We start from the raw sequence: 16,147 nt of genomic DNA, 5'->3' as shown, positions 1-16,147 counted from the left end.
TTCCTGGAAAACACTAACACTTTCATTTTAAAAGCTTCTGAAGGATTCAAGTGTAAGTATTGTTGTTCCTTGTATTTTCAGCTCGCTAACATTAAGGAAATTTAAGCAAAGACCATTCCAACTGTGAAATACTCCTTACTGCAAGTTGTCAGATATTCAGCTATCTGAAAATATATCTAGACTGCACTTCACAGGACAGCGCAAGCAGAAGCGATATGTAATTACACTTACTTATTAACGACATCATAATTACAGAGTGGCAAAATAATCAGTCTTTCTAGGACCCACCGCTTGTCCTCTCTGTCAGTCAGAGCATGATAATTACACGGCAATCTGCTAAATGCAATTATTCTGCAATATACACTTAGTGCTATTACCACACTTGAAGCCATTTAAAGTCTATACAATACAGCACTTAATGTTAGTGAAGTACTTTAAACACAAAGTAATCTTTATAACAACCCTCTGAAGAGAGAAAAAGCCTCTCTTTAGAAAAGTAGGGAGTAAATGAGAGGTGAAAGAGACTGGCCAACACCACAGATTTATTTAGATGCCACTACAATACACAGACTGACACAGAGCTCAGCACTGCACAAAAAATAAGTCAAAACAGTGACTTAAGTTGAAGCCTACAAATGCTGCCCTGCACACTGGGAGACTGCCCCAGCCAGCTGCCCGGTCTGACACACTGCACAGCGATGCTTCACCCATCAAACTCAAACACAGCTCAGTTTTACACTGCTGACTTTGTGCATTCTTCTGTCCAATTTCTTTGTTGCAAATAAAGCTGCGGGTTGTATTAGAGTGACTAAGCTAACTTAACGTGACAGAACACCATTAAAATCGATTCCAGATAGTGCTGCAATTAACAGCTGAAAACTAGAACCACAAACTCAAAATATCTTGACTCAAGACCTGTCTGCACTACACACAACCTTAATTCTTACACCCTCACACGGCAATGAAGACAACAGACCACTTCAGAAAGTTCTTCTGTTGTTCAATAGGGAGAGTGAAGCTGCTGGTCATTCAAAGGTTAGTGTTAACTGATTTTAGAAAAGCAAATCTGAAAATGGAACGGCATTGTTTATTCTGCTGTTCACACTTCCTGCATAACAGCATGGCCACCAAGGTGTAACTTACACTATGTCAGGAGTCTATAGAGATACTCTTCTGAGGAAGAGCAGTGAGTCACAGGAGATCTGAATGCTTGAAGTACCAAGACCACTTTGCTAACCTTGCATGAAGAGCTCCCTCCCAAATTCCCCAGTTCCTTCATGCTGAACAGCCCCCAGTGTTAGCAACTCTCTGGCCCCCTATTCCATGGCAGATCCTATCTCAGGTCTTAACTATTAGGCAAGTCCCAAATCACCTCTTGCAACCCTAATCTCTAGCAATCAGAAAATACAGCCAGAAGAGACCTCAAGAGGCCATCCAGGCCCTATCCTTACCCCTAGGAAGGATCATATGTCATTCCTGACAGATATTTGTTTAATCTGCTCTTAAGAGCCTCCAGTGATGGAGATTCCACAACTTCCCGCAGCAATGTATTCCTGTGCCCAACCATCTCTGCTGCTGGAACTTTTTCTTAATGTTTAACAGAGCCATTTTTCTCTAATTTAAACACATTATTTCTTGTCCAATTCAGTACAGATATGGAGAACAGATTATTACACCCTGCTCCCTTACAACAACCTGCTGCATAATTGAGACTTGTCTCCTCTCAAGTCCTCTCCAGATTAAGCCCCATTAACTGCAACCTCTTTATTTCTCTATAGGTTCCAACCTCACCCTCATGTAAGCCAGGCTAACTGCCATCAAGCATCTAAGTATACTGGGGCTTTGAGCAACCTGGGCTAGTGGAAAGGTGTCCCTGCCCATGGCAGGGGGATTGGAACTAGATGATCTTTAAGGTCTCTTCCAACCCAAACCATTCTATGATTCATATGATTCTATGATAATTTCCTACAACTCTTTTCAACCAAGCTCTGCCAGAAGGAAAATCCAGACTTCGTTTTCTTCTCCTTACCCTTGCTCTTCTCTTTCTGACTTTACTTACACTTCACAGCTGAGGTGCACTTAGCCTGCCCACTCAAGAAACCTCAAGGGAGAATTCTCTTCTGCTGCTGGGACTGATGCAGACAACAACATCACAAGCAGCATGTTCTAGGCAGCATTTTAGATTAAGCCCTTTAGTATTGTACATACTAGTTTATTGCCTCTTCCTCCAAGACAACTCTTGACTTGACCTGGCTATTCAAGTCTGGTATTCAGTGTCTGACACCCAGTCTCCAAAGGTTTCACTCACTGCTAGAATTGATACCTAAACCTGTTAGGTAAACCCTAACGTCTCAGCTGCAACCGTAGTGCTCTACTGTGTTTAAGAATGCAATGTGATTTCCATATAGAAAGTCCTATCTGAATACAGTGCATAAGCATTTCACTTTCCAGATCAATTTCAGTGTGTAGTTCAGTTGCTGTTTTGATTTTTTTTGAATGTTAGAAGTAGCAGCTATTATTAGTTTTAATCTCAAGGAGCTTTAGATTTTAACCTTAGCTAGTATCTCTTCAAAGATTTTGCATATTATGGTATTATTTTCAAATCCAGTTACAACCATAAAAACTCATGTCAGACTGCCCTCTCCTGGTAAGCCAACATAGCGCTGTCACTAGATTCAGCCCAAGTAACTATTGCCATTCTGTTTCCAAATCTAAAACTTTCATTGTGACACAAAAGCAAACATCAAGGAAACTGTTTTGATAACTTCAGTAATGTTTCTAAAGCAGCATAAGATGAACAGCGTTTAAGTAGTGACGTTTCTTTCAAGTTGCCTTAGAAGTTCTTGTCTTGGGAAAAACTGATGATGTCTGTAGAGAAAAGTAAAACATGCATAAAAATGAAACTGTTCTGTTTGCTTTTAAGCTTTATAAAAGCAGCCAAGTACATAAAGCATTTTATTCCACATCAATAATGTTAAAAACAAGGTCACAGAAGAGATCATTTTCAACAGAAAGCTATTTCCTTCAAGCTGGCACAGGTATTTTACTAGGGCTGAAACAGAACAGTATGAAAAATGAAAGCAACAGCAAATGTTTAAGCAGACCACCTACAGTCATCACTTTTTATTGCATTGTTCAAACTAGAAAAATGAGAACAGTTAAGATGACAGGACAACTACTGAATAATATGCACTGTATTTAGTACATGTATACCAAAGACTGGAAATGTCCAGAAATGAAGTACAGCTTTATTGTGATGGATGTTTCGCTTTCCTTACCCAATTGAATTTTTTAAAATTAATGTTATATACAATAAAGATTTAAAAGCTGCTTTTTTTCTTTTTTTTTAATGACCAACCTTTACACCAGAGAAGCAGGATTCATTAACTCTTTCTAACATGAAATTTAGTCTTACTTATAGGAACTCTACCACAGCTCGTGCCCAGCAGGTAAAGCAAAGTCTTTTCAGAAGATGGTAACAGCTTCCCTGCCTTCTACTCCTCCCCTTCAAGCCAGAGATGGTTTCCTTCTTATTTGCAGAGAGTTTTTTACGATATTTTTGAAATCTGGAAGAAAATTCATGCAGATTTCAAAAGCAATTTATAAGGAATGATCAAGCACATGGGAAACATCAACGCTTCAAGCAATTCTAGCTGAAAGGGCAAACTTCACAACATCGTGGTTTAACTACTAAAGACAAATTCACTTTTTACCTACTTCAAGTAACTTCACAAATATAACAAAATCTTAAGCTTGAATCCTGTTCTTCCAGAAAAAGGAAAGAGCCCTATCAAGAAAATATGGATTAGTATCAACTCCCAATCATATAAAAAGTAACTTGTCACCACAGACCATCTTTTTGTTGTTCCTCTTTACTTAAAACAGCCGAAAGGCACGTAAGCAAGGACGTAGACTACGATAAAGAGGTGCTGTCAAATTCACTTCACCATGGAAGAAAAATTTTTTATCCTCTTGATTACCTGCCATGACTGTCTACCAGACCAATGCTCAGAGCCAAGCTAGGTCTTCCATGCAGTTCTGATCTTCAAGTATTTTAGGCATCAAGACAAGGAAAATCAGTTCTAAGTTATCCAGAAAATTAATAAAGAAATAGTAAGTAAGGAAATGTAAGTGGGAGAGAGAAGAAAACAGCACTTAAGAGAGAACATAAGAATCTAATACTGACCTTCACTTCAGAAAATCAGAAGTAGCTGAAATCTCACTAAGTGTTAGAGTTATTTTCAAGAGGTATTTCTACTTCTTCACAGTGTTTTTGGTCACTTCTGTCCCTCCTATATATAGAATTTGTTATCCTCTTTTTCCGGGTTTGAGACCAAGTTGTTGTTTCTTGAGGTGTGGATACACACATGCTTCTCCTCCTCCATTTTTTGCAAGGACCATCAGCAAGATTAACAGAATCATTGTTCTCCTTCCCTGGTGCTGAAAAATGGAGGAGATTTTGTTCTCGATGGTGAATATTCTCAGACTGTGTGAGGATGGATGTGCTTATTGTTCTCCGGACTTTGCAAGCAGAAGCTAGCAGGGGAGGGTTCCTTTGAATCTCATCGGGTACCTGAATCCATGCAAGTCCTTCAGCTTCGGTATCTTTATGCAATCTCATGCTGCGCCTCACTCTTTTTTCACCACTGTTACCGCTCTTTCTTCTAAAAGGCTCCAAGGAGTCACTTTTCAGCTGAGGAACAGATAAGACTTCTTCCACATTAAAAGAAAACGGAAGATTGTTTCCAGTTATTTCCAATTGTTCAACAGGAGGAAAATAGATGGCACTACTTCTTCTTCTTCTTGGTGGACTGCCTCTTGTAGAATCTTTTTGTGGACACTGAGTTCTTTGGGCACCCTCGTGTACACCAGTGTCCTGTTGTTCCGGAAATTCTAGCCCCGTTAGCCACTCTGCCTTATTTAGAACATTTCCTTGTAATTTCTCATTTTCTATCAAGGAACCACTTTCTTTTGCCTCTTTTACACATGCAGTCTCTTTCCCTTGTTGGAAATAGTCAGATGTATCAAAACCACACTTTGCATCTGGCACAATGTTTGAAAACTGGAGAAAAAAAAAAAAAGGTTTTAATTTTTTTAAATATAGGCAAAAGGTAATCCAAAAAAACTTGTTTCAAACAGCTGACAACTAAACAGCTGCTACTGTTTTCCTCACCAATCCTAGTCATTCTCAGAAAACCCCAACCACTCAACACACAGAATATCCTGCATGTCGGAATCAGCTCCAATGTGGGGCCAAACTTATGTTGCTTGAGGCCTTATTCAGTTGAGTTGTGAATACCTCCTTCGAGGATGGAGGTTCCATGGCCTCTCCAGGCAACCTGCTCCAATGTTTAATCACGCTTAGTTTTTTTCTTCCCCTAAAACATTTCTTTTTTGATCCAACAGTGTCAAGAACAATGCTGGCTTTTCTAGCAGCATCCTTAAGCATATCAGTTTACCTTATGATCAATGCCAGAAACAGACTTCAGATCATCATCTGACACCTGAAACTCTGTATCATTGGAGCTGCCGGCTTCCAAGGTGTCCAGGTCCTTAGAGCTTGAATACATATAAACTGCACAGCTGTTTTCCCCTCTCGTTCTTTCAACCACTGGCTTCTGTTGAACATCCTTGCAAGCATTCCTGGATTTGGTATTACCTAAAAATACGTCCTCTGAATTAGAATAAACACATGGTTACTTGACTCTACTTGTGAATGTACTAAATCTTTTTTTAAATATTACAACAAAAGCTTTACAGTATTTTACTTACATAAAAGTAACCTTCTGAACAACCACTCCAGATAACTAGTGTGAAAAAAAACAGAAAGCTACTGCACATCACTTAAGCATTTGTGCCCAACTTACCAGTTTTAAAGACTATGACAATATCAGCATCCAGTCAAAGCACAGAGAGGCTTTTTTTTTTTTTTGGTCAGCTTTACACTGGAGTCCAACAAGTGTTAAATTTATCCAGTTGGAGATTATTAACGTATTAGATCCTCTGGACTCTACTATTACAGAAGCAATTAAAAGATGTATACTGGGCTCTTTACCTATGCACAGAACTCAAGATAATTATCACCAGGTTTTTCTACTGTTGAAAATTAGAAGCAACAGAAAGAGCAACACAAAACAAAACTAAAAACCACATCACCTGAAAAAAGTGCATTTGCCTCTGGTGAGTTTGGAGATGAAGCAGAAGAGCAAACCTCTGGCATTTCAGGGATAGGGCTGAGAAGAGGTTTCTTAGAAGCCATCTCTCTTTCCCCATATAAAGACTTTTTCACTTTTTTCTTTCTTCTTTTCCCATAGCTTGTATGTTTTGTTTTCTGAAAAGATTGAGAAGACTGAACAGAGCACAATGGAATTATAATGATCCTGTACAATATTTTCCAACAAATAAGTGACATCATTACTGGATTTTGATGGATAACAATTGTTTCCCCTAAAATGAAGGTTCCACTCGTTCTGCCATCTCCAAATTAATCTAAAAACTCTAAGCAAGGGAGAATTACTTCTCAAACATGAGATCTGATTGTTTCATTTAAACAAATCTAGTAGTCAAACGAATTAGTCTTTCAGCTCAAAACTACAGATTCTTCATTCATGGTTAGTCTGAAAAGGAGTATGTGCTTTCCCTTCCAATACATGAGAGCAAAAATCTTCTAGAAGCCTCACACCTTTAGAACACTTAACTAGCATATAACTGGGCAAGTTCAAAGAACTACTGCTGCATACACTTGGTAAGAGAAGAACCATAAACTCATTTTCTGCCCCCGAAGTCTGCAAAGTGACATCCCCCCCTTCACCTCCATAAAATACCCTTTTTGCCCTACAAGTATTTAAACCCTGCTGGTCAGCCTTCACAAGCAGTAAAGAAGAGGGGTGTGGCAGTAAGTGTAGGAAAACAAGATAGGCATGAAGAGGAGAATATTGGCAGCAACAGGAAACATAACACCCTTTAGAAAATCTTTACTACAAAGATCATAATATTCACATAAAACACACAAGAAAGAAGAGGCACTTGGACAGAGAAATAAAGTCAGCATTCACCAACTGCAGCGGGCTGTCACTTACTTGTGTCTTTTTGGCAGCGGATGTGGTTACATTCTTTTGTCTTTGAAACTTGTTCTTTCTTGGATTTTTAATATCTTTAGCATTCTTGGTATTTGTGGCTCTTGAGATGCTAAAATCCATCCCCTCCAAAATGGTGCTACACTGCTGAGGAACAGGAATTTGACATTGTTGTGGTGCACATGTATGTGCATACGCATACATTTCCTTCTTTAAAAAATACACCACAGTCCAACAGTCGTAAGAATCACATCACATTTTCAGTGATACCAAAAGTCATCACAGGTTGCAGAATAAACTTTACTTTATTAGCCTCTCTCTCATGTTCCTATGTCTCAAAGGAACTACACCAAATAGAAAATGCAGACAGAAAACTTCGTTTCCATTCTCCTCAATTTTCTGTGATTATAAGTTTTTAGATTCCCACGAGTGAAGCCCCTGATCCTATGAATGAAAGTCTATGAATAAATCTCTCCTAATTTTTGTCAGACTATTTGGGAAAGTTCCTGGAAAATTTAATAGAAATAGTAAATTTAAGTACCAGGCTGTAACCAAAAATGTTTTTAACAACTGGAAAACCACTTTCACCCAAAAATGAGATTTCCTTAAGACAATTACCTACACTAACATGAGATATTTCTATATACCTGGATATATATAATCCTCATACCTGAGGCTGTAAAAACTCTTACAAGCTTCTGGAGGTATAAAAGATAACAATTCTGTCTGAAGAAGTTTAAAAAAAAATAATCAAACATCATCACAAAAGAAACTTACCTTCTTTTTAGCAGAAGAACGAGTTGTTACCATATCAGATTTGTCAGTTTCTGCTACTATATATGAAGAAAATAAGAATATAGATTCAGTTTCAACACAGAGTTAATCACATTTTGAGGAACTTATCCACATAATTTCTAACATTATGCACAGCATGTTCAGCCATCTTAGTCTTGAATCATGTTTTCTGCATACAGGACTATCAAACATGGTAAGATAAAAAAACTTAACAGCTTGCTTTACATAACTGAGGAAGACAAAACTTGTGAGGATTTAGTAACAAAATAATTACACAGCTTTCATAAACACACATGCACAACCCCCTTTCATTTTTTTTTTGTTGTTGTTGCTTGCTGTTTTAAAAACATCAAAATTACAATATTAGAATCAAGATAGTAAGCCCAATTACTTAAAGTAAGTCTAATTAGATCAGCCACTTTCACAGAAAAATACCACAAGATCAAATAACATCCAGTTAACCTAAACAGCAGGTAACCAGTGCAGCTACTGCAAAGCCCTCTAGAAGAAAGCAAGAACATTTTAATTTTAGCACAATTGAAATATATCCCCTGTATAAAAACAAACAACTCCCGTGTCATCTCTCAATTTTCAGGTACAGAAAGATGCATTATCTAATTACAAAAACACAAGTTGGGGTTACCTTCTGCATTTTCAACAGGTAAGAGATCTTCTGCAGTAACAGGACCCTCCACTAACTCTTGAAGAGGCTCAACACATTCCTTTAAACAAAAAGTTAAATTTTTTAGCAATATACTATACCAGATGTACACTGAAAAACACCTTATCAATTAGTTTTTGGAACAGCTAGGCGATTTCATTTTTTTTTCCCTTAAAGAATGCAGCAGCTCATTTGCTACATATGGCAAAAAGAAATACAGTATCAAAAGTATGTGAATAAGCCAAGGCAAAACCATTTCATGTGCTACCAGTACTCAGCTTTAAACATAGCTCTACAGGCCAAAATGCTATTTAGAATTCATAAAGCAAAAGAAAAAAGTTCTCAATATCATCCTAAAGCTTCAAGCAGATGGTATTTTAATATTCTAGCAATTTCTTTTCAAAACCAAGCAGACTGGGGAAAAAATTAAACAAAAATTGAACATTGACAGAGACCAGGAAGCTGTTTTTATAGCTTAAAAAAAAAAAAACCAACCCAACAACAAACTTACATCATCGCAATCAAAGTTTGGCTGGGGTAATGGTTCTTCAATGAGACTTGACCATGCAAAAGGGCTGTTGCTTTGTGCTTCTGGATGACGGACTGGCGTCGCTCCTTTGCGCAGTGGAGTATTTGCAGGCAAAGTTTCATCAAATATTTCTGGGCTCAGAACTTCTCCAAAAGTAACTCTTTTCTTCTTTTGCTTTTCAGAGCTATGTATTTCCATTTTCTCTATTGTAATAAAACACACAGACTGCCTAGTGAATTTAAAACAGAACTTTCACAGAGCAGAGACTTTTCAATGTCTCTTTATGGGTCTTAACACTCTCTTAAAAAACACCTCCCCACACCCAAACAGCAAGATACCACCTTTACCTGTCCTTTGGATTCAACCAGAATTTTCACTATAGCTTTATTACAGTATCAAGAATTAAGGAAGAAAGAAAATAGAAGACTAGAAATGACTAGCTGTTTCACAAGTTCCAGTTGACAAGTGTAAAATTTCTTGAAAAACAGGTGATTCTGTTCTGGGATTAGAGGCTTTCTGAAGTTTTGGTGTAGGATTTTAGACATTATTTTCCTTGGCAACCTTATTTTCCACTTCATGGAGTAGGATGCCACACGAGCTCCTTCAATGGTGGTTAATGCAAATCATTCTTCAGATTTAGCAAAGAGGCAAAACCTTATGATCCCCCACAACACTCTGCCTATTTAAAAAACAAAAGAGGAATCTGACCTGTTTGCAATGCCTCAAAGATTTTTGCACAACTGGAGACTGCAGGAGATTCACCTCCTCCTCTGTCAATTGCATCATTCGAGTACTCCTATCAAATGTAAGTGACACAATCATCTATTCAATATCATTCAATTAAAATATTGTCCTTGTTCAAATCAAAAGTGAAAACAGCTTTCTGTAAGCAACATTTAATAATCAGTCCTATTGTTTAAAAAAATCTACTTGTTTTCTATATGAGTAATACTCAACAACACACACATAGATCTTCTCATAACATCAAAGCTTCAAACAAAGCTTCCAAGATGACCAAATAGCAAACAGATACCCACTGATAGCATTAAATTATTTCCAGTGCATGTCACTTAAGTCAAAAAGTATCTTTAACCATGATTCAACTTCTGGTAGTTCAATAATGACTGCAGAAGTCCATCCTTAGCATTAGTACCTCCACATAAGTCAGTCAACCCACCTTCGTGCTATCTATTAGCTGCTTCACTGGCGTTTTCTTCAACACAGATCGCGGATGGGAGCCACTCTGGGTGTGTTCATCCAACGAAATATTTCCCATTAGTGATGGTGTGACAGGTGGTGTGATAGGTGGCTTGCTTTCATCAAATATTTCCAGGCTCAGTTCTTCTCCAAAACTAACTTTCTTTCTGCTTAGGTCTGATAAAACATCACTTCTAACGTCTTCAGTGATGTGGTCAGAACCGAAATCTTTTGAGCAAGTAGACAGATGTGACAATTAAAGACTGAAGTACAACGGAGAAGACTTTAGTACTAGCAACACATCTCCATAGATTCTGGGCATGAACATCACAAAAAAATCCATTCATTTCTAAATTTCTACATCTACATTTCATATTTTGAGAAATTTACAAAACATACCAGAGTAAAAAGGGAGCATTGCATGAAGGAAAAGACATTCCGCATGAGGATTTCTCTCTCGTCCATGCAAGCTGGGGGCTGGGGGGAAGAGTGTTCTCTAATGTACAGAGAGGGACTCTGCACATTAACATCCCGCTGTCCTTCACAGGCATGAACTACTCAGCTATATTTTCCCTAACATCAGGGAAATTTCAGAGAAAACTCTAAGCAATTATTCCCAGCCTGCGTCACATATTGAGCTTGCTTTTTCTATCAGTCAAACTGCTAACATACCACCCAAGAGGGCCTACCCCACCTTCCAAATATTTCAGCTCCGCTCATAAAAGCTATTTCCTTCCTATGAACTGTGCTTAAGTAAAAACATGTTTAATGCTGTGCTGTACTGAACAAGTTCTGAATTCAGTTTTTAAACTGGGACTTGAGCCTCCTCTGCAGCAGCACTTGAACAGATCATTATTCGCAGTACTTTTTTTTTTTTTTGTTCCCTCAGACTCCATGTCAAAATTATATCAGGTTTGTACTGCATTATAAATTGTAGACAAGATGACAGACATGAGACGGCTGCTTGTGAAACATTTCCTTACAAATATTCTAAGTATTTTTACTTTCTAATAAGAATATAACAAAGATTATAATAGTGATGAATCCTCTTACCATGGCCTGTTTCTGAGATATCTCTAATTAGAACAGCCTCCAATGACTCAATAGGATCGTGTTCCTCATAAACCCATTCCTAGAGAAAAAGTTACAAGATTTTTTTATATATATATAGCATCTATTTATATACACACGCACACAACATGATAAAGAAAAAAAACTACTTGCAAATGCTGCCTTTTAAAATAGCATGAACTAAGGAGTTTTTTAATCCCATAGACAAGGATTTCAGAGTTTTCTCAATCATCCCCTACTTTAACTGAATTTATTTTCCCAAAACACCAAGGCTAAATGCCTAAAAGGATCAGACATCAGAAATCAAAGAAAGATGGAATGAAAAATCTGTATATTTTAATCACTAATTTAGGAAGTTTCTTCCTAACCTCCATACAGCTGTTACACTATCACAGCTGTTCTACCACTCAGAAGCTGCTAGGTCCAGCAGCACCAGAGGACACAGCCAGCAAAATGGACCCCGTCTTCAGTGGTTTTATATATGACACTAATAGAAGGATCACTAGAGATACGTATAGAGAAGACAAACTAACTTCTCCATCTGTATACAAGTACATCCTTTTTTTTTTTGCATGGAGTATCAAATAACTGCTGAACTGAGTAAGGGGAAGATTAAAAATTGCATTCCAAGTCATCTCAATGATCAATAAAGTTGGTTATGACATCTGGAAAAAGCTGTTTTTGCCAGACTTGTGAATTTGACATCTCGCGTAGTTACAGCCGCAGATTCAAAAGAATTAAGACATATTTAAATTTTATTAATAGAATAAAAGAAGCTTTTCCATGTAATTATCAGAAGAAAATAATCTTACTGACTAGAACAGCTTATAGCATCCACATTAAACATTTGCATGTAAAAGAAAACTGAGAACAGCCTCAGAAAAGCCCGCAGCAGGTATCTGAGGCTGTCAGTCCAAATGGACCAGTGTCCAGATTTTGCTTCCTTTGACTTGTCATAATAAGATGTAAAATTCTTACAAGGGACACTTGCTGTGCTATTTGTTTTCTCCATGTTCTTTGCTCACACTTATGTAAGTACCTCTGAAAGAGCAGCAGCAGGTTCAGGGACAGTCATGTCTTGGCCTGAAGACAAGATGGTGCAGATCCTTGTATCAGACTTACTGCTGTTGGCCAAATTTTGTCTGAAATTTTCTTTCAAATCAGCTCCACTCTTGCCTGCCATGAACTTTTCACTCCACTGATCCAGGTTCCGCTCTTCTGGAAAAGGTACTTTGTTCTGAGCTGCATCAATTAAAAACCAAACAACAAACCCCAAAGACAAACTTCAGATTTTTCAGTGAATGCTTTCTGTGTTTATTCACCAAAAGGACGGTGAGATTCAAAAAGCTCGGCAATTTTCTAGTCAGAAAAAAGAAAACACATGCATTTTTTTAGTTCTGCTTTGAAAATAACGTTACCAGATCTTCAAAACAAGGCAAGTTATTCTTTTCATAGAAATGTTATTAAGACCACCAATAACAGAAAAGTAAAGGTTTAAACAAACAAAAAACCTCAAACCAAAGACAAAAAACCCACCTGTGCCAATCCTTATAAAGGAAGATTTTTTTTTGTTTTATATTAAGTTTTTGTAGTTTTGTACTTTTTGGCCTAAAGGATGACGTGACGTTTAAGATAAATCACTGACCAGAAATATAATCAACTTACAAGAGTCTGTTTCCTGGGAAGCATCATCCACTTGTGACAGTCCAGAGAAGCCCGTCTCCCCTTCAGCTTCTTGCACTGATGTAAAAGATGTTTGAAAGGCATCTATCTTGTCCTTCAAGGACCTGACATTTTCATGTTTAAAAGGACTAACCTGCTAAAACAAAATTAACCTCATGAAACTATTTTTTTTTCCAAGATGACATGGGCTTTATTACTTTCTATTTGCACTTTGGCATAAAACAAACTCAGAGAAGAGGCAAATCTTGTATTTAATTCAGCTGCAATTTTAGTTGTACGGTAAAGTCTAACTAAAAAACAAGTCACTTACGCTAGTATTTACTTCACTTTGAACTATCAACACTTTAATTAGCAATTAAGCATGGCGAATACAGGAAAATAAAGGTTATGGTAAACAAAAGTTAAAATGTATGAGCAAGCTAGACATGGAGAAGACTCCAGGCTCTCCACAAACAAAACCTCTAACATCTCCTTATTCTGAAGGTGTCCAAGGGATGTCAACAAAATTAAGGCCGTGGTTATTCCATCTACTGGCTTCTTCCCGAGACTTGCCTTCTCTGTCTGCCAGCATATATTGATTCCTGGGGGGAACTAAACTGCCACATTAGATATTTGAGAAAGACTCTCACCTGTGTAAAGGCTTCTTTTTGCCTGCTGCTTCTCTGTTGGGCAAGGTATCGAATAAGGGTGTTGTTTTCTGGTGACCCCCGGACTCCAACTGTTGATCTTCGTCTAAATTTTAATGAAGCTGGAGACTTCCCTGAAATGGGGACAGGAGGAGAGGAGGAGGCGAAAAAAAGCAAGAAATTTTTTTTGTAAAAATGCCTAAAGCTTTAAAATGGTAATTTTTTTTCTTTTTAAGAGTGATTTATGCTATTTATGAAAACATCCAAAGTTAGTTGCTCAGCTCAAGAAACCCTCCTGGATCAAAAGCAAATCAACTTCCTAAAAGCAAGATAATATTTAACTAAACTATATACCAAGTGAGGAGCTGTCTGTCTTTTACTTTTTGAATTGCTAGTTAAGGAACCATCTTACCAATACTTGACGAATTTGTCTTACTACTCCCTGTGAAACTGACACCACCTCATCAACTGGACAGAAAAAAGTGAAATAGGGAATTACAGCAGCATCCTATCACAATCCTACCCTTGGGCATATTCAAACTCAGTTAGACAACCTAAACCTGACCTAAACTGAAGCTTTTGATAAGAGGTTGGACTAGACCTCTGAATGTCCCTCTCAGAAGGATAACAGTGATTCCAGTATTACCTATAGATTGTTTAGTAAAACTTTCTTGAGTAATCCCAAATTCAGCAATTGTTACAGTTGCAAAATCAACAGTTTTCTTCCTCTGTTTCTCTGATACTCCACAATCAGATTTTTCTTCTGCTTTGTCCCTATTAGGTGTCAAGTAGCATTCATCCCCCAAAGAAACAGGCCTGCTTCCTGAAAAATTTTCCTTGCTGTTCAAAGGCAAGGTATGGTCACCAACCGCATCCCCTTTCAGCGCATCAAAAGAGCATTCAGTAAACTGACAGCTGACAACATCCTCCTTGTTGTGGTACGATTCCTTCTCGAGGCCTTTGGTGCATTTCAGGGTGCATTTTTGCAGCTTCACCTGATTTCCATCACTTAAATTCTCCTTCTTGGATGCTTTTATGACTTTTGATTTAGTCACTTTGCAAATCTTCTGGTCTTTTGATAAACCAGGGAAAGAGGCCTCTTCCCTCTCTTCAGTGAATCTACTCTCATTGTCTTTAACTTCCAAAGGAGCTTTTATACTCTTAGATCGTCTGTGCATTGTTAGTGATTTATTTTAAGAAACATTCAGGCAGCCTTTGCTCTTCTGTAATTACAGATACCTATCAAAAAGAAAAAGAGATTTTAATAGGTATTTGGTAAGAGCAAGAGTTCACTACCATTCTCAAACTTCTACGAAATCTAGGTTTTTCCTGGAACAAGGTGTTTTAAGTGTGGTGGAAAGGAAAAGTCTTATCTCCAGAAAGCTACACAGAAAGGACACAAAAGACCAGCGCTATAAAGAAAAATTCACAGCAATATAAACCTGTGACAGAAGTGTTTCATGACTAAGGAAACACAAGGCTGTGCGTTCACGCCTTATCAAACTCAAGCTTCATGTTAGTATAAAATATGGTTAGCACAATCACTGTGATCGTTTTGCTCTAAGTGTTGCAATGAGTATCAGCAGTTTAACACTAACTTGGAAATTTAAGACGCTGACAATATCGCATGTAGTTTCCTGGATTTTAAGTCAAGCGTGTACAACTCAATAATGTCAGTCTGAAATTTTGGTTCCACAAACATATGCATTTTTCCGTATTTTGCACAACACAAATGAAGCTGTTAAATACCGCGTGCGCAACTTTTTTTTTGTTTTTTTTTAAGAGCACGGTGGAAGTTGATGCCTACATCTGCCCGGTTATCCAAACGAGAGGCGTGAATGTGAGTGATCAGTGTCCAACACCGGCCGTCCCCAGGCCGCACCCGCCTTCCCCGGGCCCCCCAACGCCCTCAGCACTCACCCCCTCGCCCCCCCTCAGCGCACCCAACGCCCCTCACTGCCCGCGCACCCCCCTCAAACACCCTCCCACCCTTCCCCGCTTCTTTATATCCCCTCATCCAACGCACCCCACTTCCTCCCGGCGACCCCCACACCCACCCTCTCCCCGGCCCTTCACCTCACCGCGAACCCCCCCGCACCCCCTCACCTCCGCCCTCACGCCCGCCCCGCCGTTTCCTCACGGCCGCCAGACCCGAGCCCGCCTCAGACGTTCAAACAAGGCCGCACTACCGCGGATTCCTCCGCACCCTCGCCACTCTCGCCCGCCCCTTGCGCCCCCCGACCACCGGGCATCGCGCCCAAAGGGGCACGGGAGGAAAGCGGCTCACGGGGGCCGGTCCTGTGCCGCCCCCCGCCGCGGGCGCCGGCAGGGCTTCACGGGGAGGGAGGGACTCTTTGGCGCCCTGCGCGCGGAGGGATCACGGGCCGCTGCTCGCGCGCTGAAGTACCATTTCGGAAAAAAAAAAAACGGTCGGTGCCACGAGCCGCGCCCACGTGACAGGCGGCACCAATCAAGAGCGGCTCTACCTCAAGTCACCCTTTATGCTAAT

General features: G+C 39.0%; 1 protein-coding gene across 9 annotated transcripts in view; it reads right to left on the bottom strand.

Moving 5' to 3' along the window:
- The window catches only part of CDCA2 (cell division cycle associated 2), a 29,593-nt gene extending 13,585 nt beyond the window's left edge, over positions 1 to 16,008 (bottom strand). Inside the window, exons 1-17 of one of the 9 annotated variants that reach the window (XR_011049959.1) lie at positions 15,745 to 16,008; positions 14,285 to 14,877; positions 13,642 to 13,772; positions 12,995 to 13,148; positions 12,369 to 12,571; positions 11,312 to 11,390; positions 10,239 to 10,486; positions 9,770 to 9,857; positions 9,044 to 9,264; positions 8,515 to 8,593; positions 7,854 to 7,909; positions 7,080 to 7,223; positions 6,157 to 6,349; positions 5,460 to 5,674; positions 4,187 to 5,062; positions 3,416 to 3,566; positions 532 to 2,868 (exon numbers count right to left, since the gene is read on the bottom strand). Coding sequence is in view for 8 of the 9 variants with exons in the window: in XM_068421555.1 (XP_068277656.1) it covers positions 4,223 to 5,062; positions 5,460 to 5,674; positions 6,157 to 6,349; positions 7,080 to 7,223; positions 7,854 to 7,909; positions 8,515 to 8,593; positions 9,044 to 9,264; positions 9,770 to 9,857; positions 10,239 to 10,486; positions 11,312 to 11,390; positions 12,369 to 12,571; positions 12,995 to 13,148; positions 13,642 to 13,772; positions 14,285 to 14,816 (3,183 nt within the window). In the remaining variant the exon portion in view is untranslated. Of the gene's footprint in view, positions 1 to 531; positions 2,869 to 2,964; positions 3,567 to 4,186; positions 5,063 to 5,459; positions 5,675 to 6,156; positions 6,350 to 7,079; positions 7,224 to 7,853; positions 7,910 to 8,514; positions 8,594 to 9,043; positions 9,265 to 9,769; positions 9,858 to 10,238; positions 10,487 to 11,311; positions 11,391 to 12,368; positions 12,572 to 12,994; positions 13,149 to 13,641; positions 13,773 to 14,284; positions 14,878 to 15,744 lie in introns of those variants that run through there. The other 8 variants (XM_068421554.1, XM_068421560.1, XM_068421553.1 and 5 more) reach the window with 8 other exon arrangements.
- Between the last annotated feature and the right edge of the window lie 139 nt (positions 16,009 to 16,147).

This window comes from Nyctibius grandis, chromosome 33, assembly GCF_013368605.1.
Source record: "Nyctibius grandis isolate bNycGra1 chromosome 33, bNycGra1.pri, whole genome shotgun sequence".
Lineage (NCBI taxonomy): Eukaryota > Metazoa > Chordata > Aves > Nyctibiiformes > Nyctibiidae > Nyctibius > Nyctibius grandis.
This window is presented reverse-complemented; position numbering and strand designations above follow the sequence as displayed.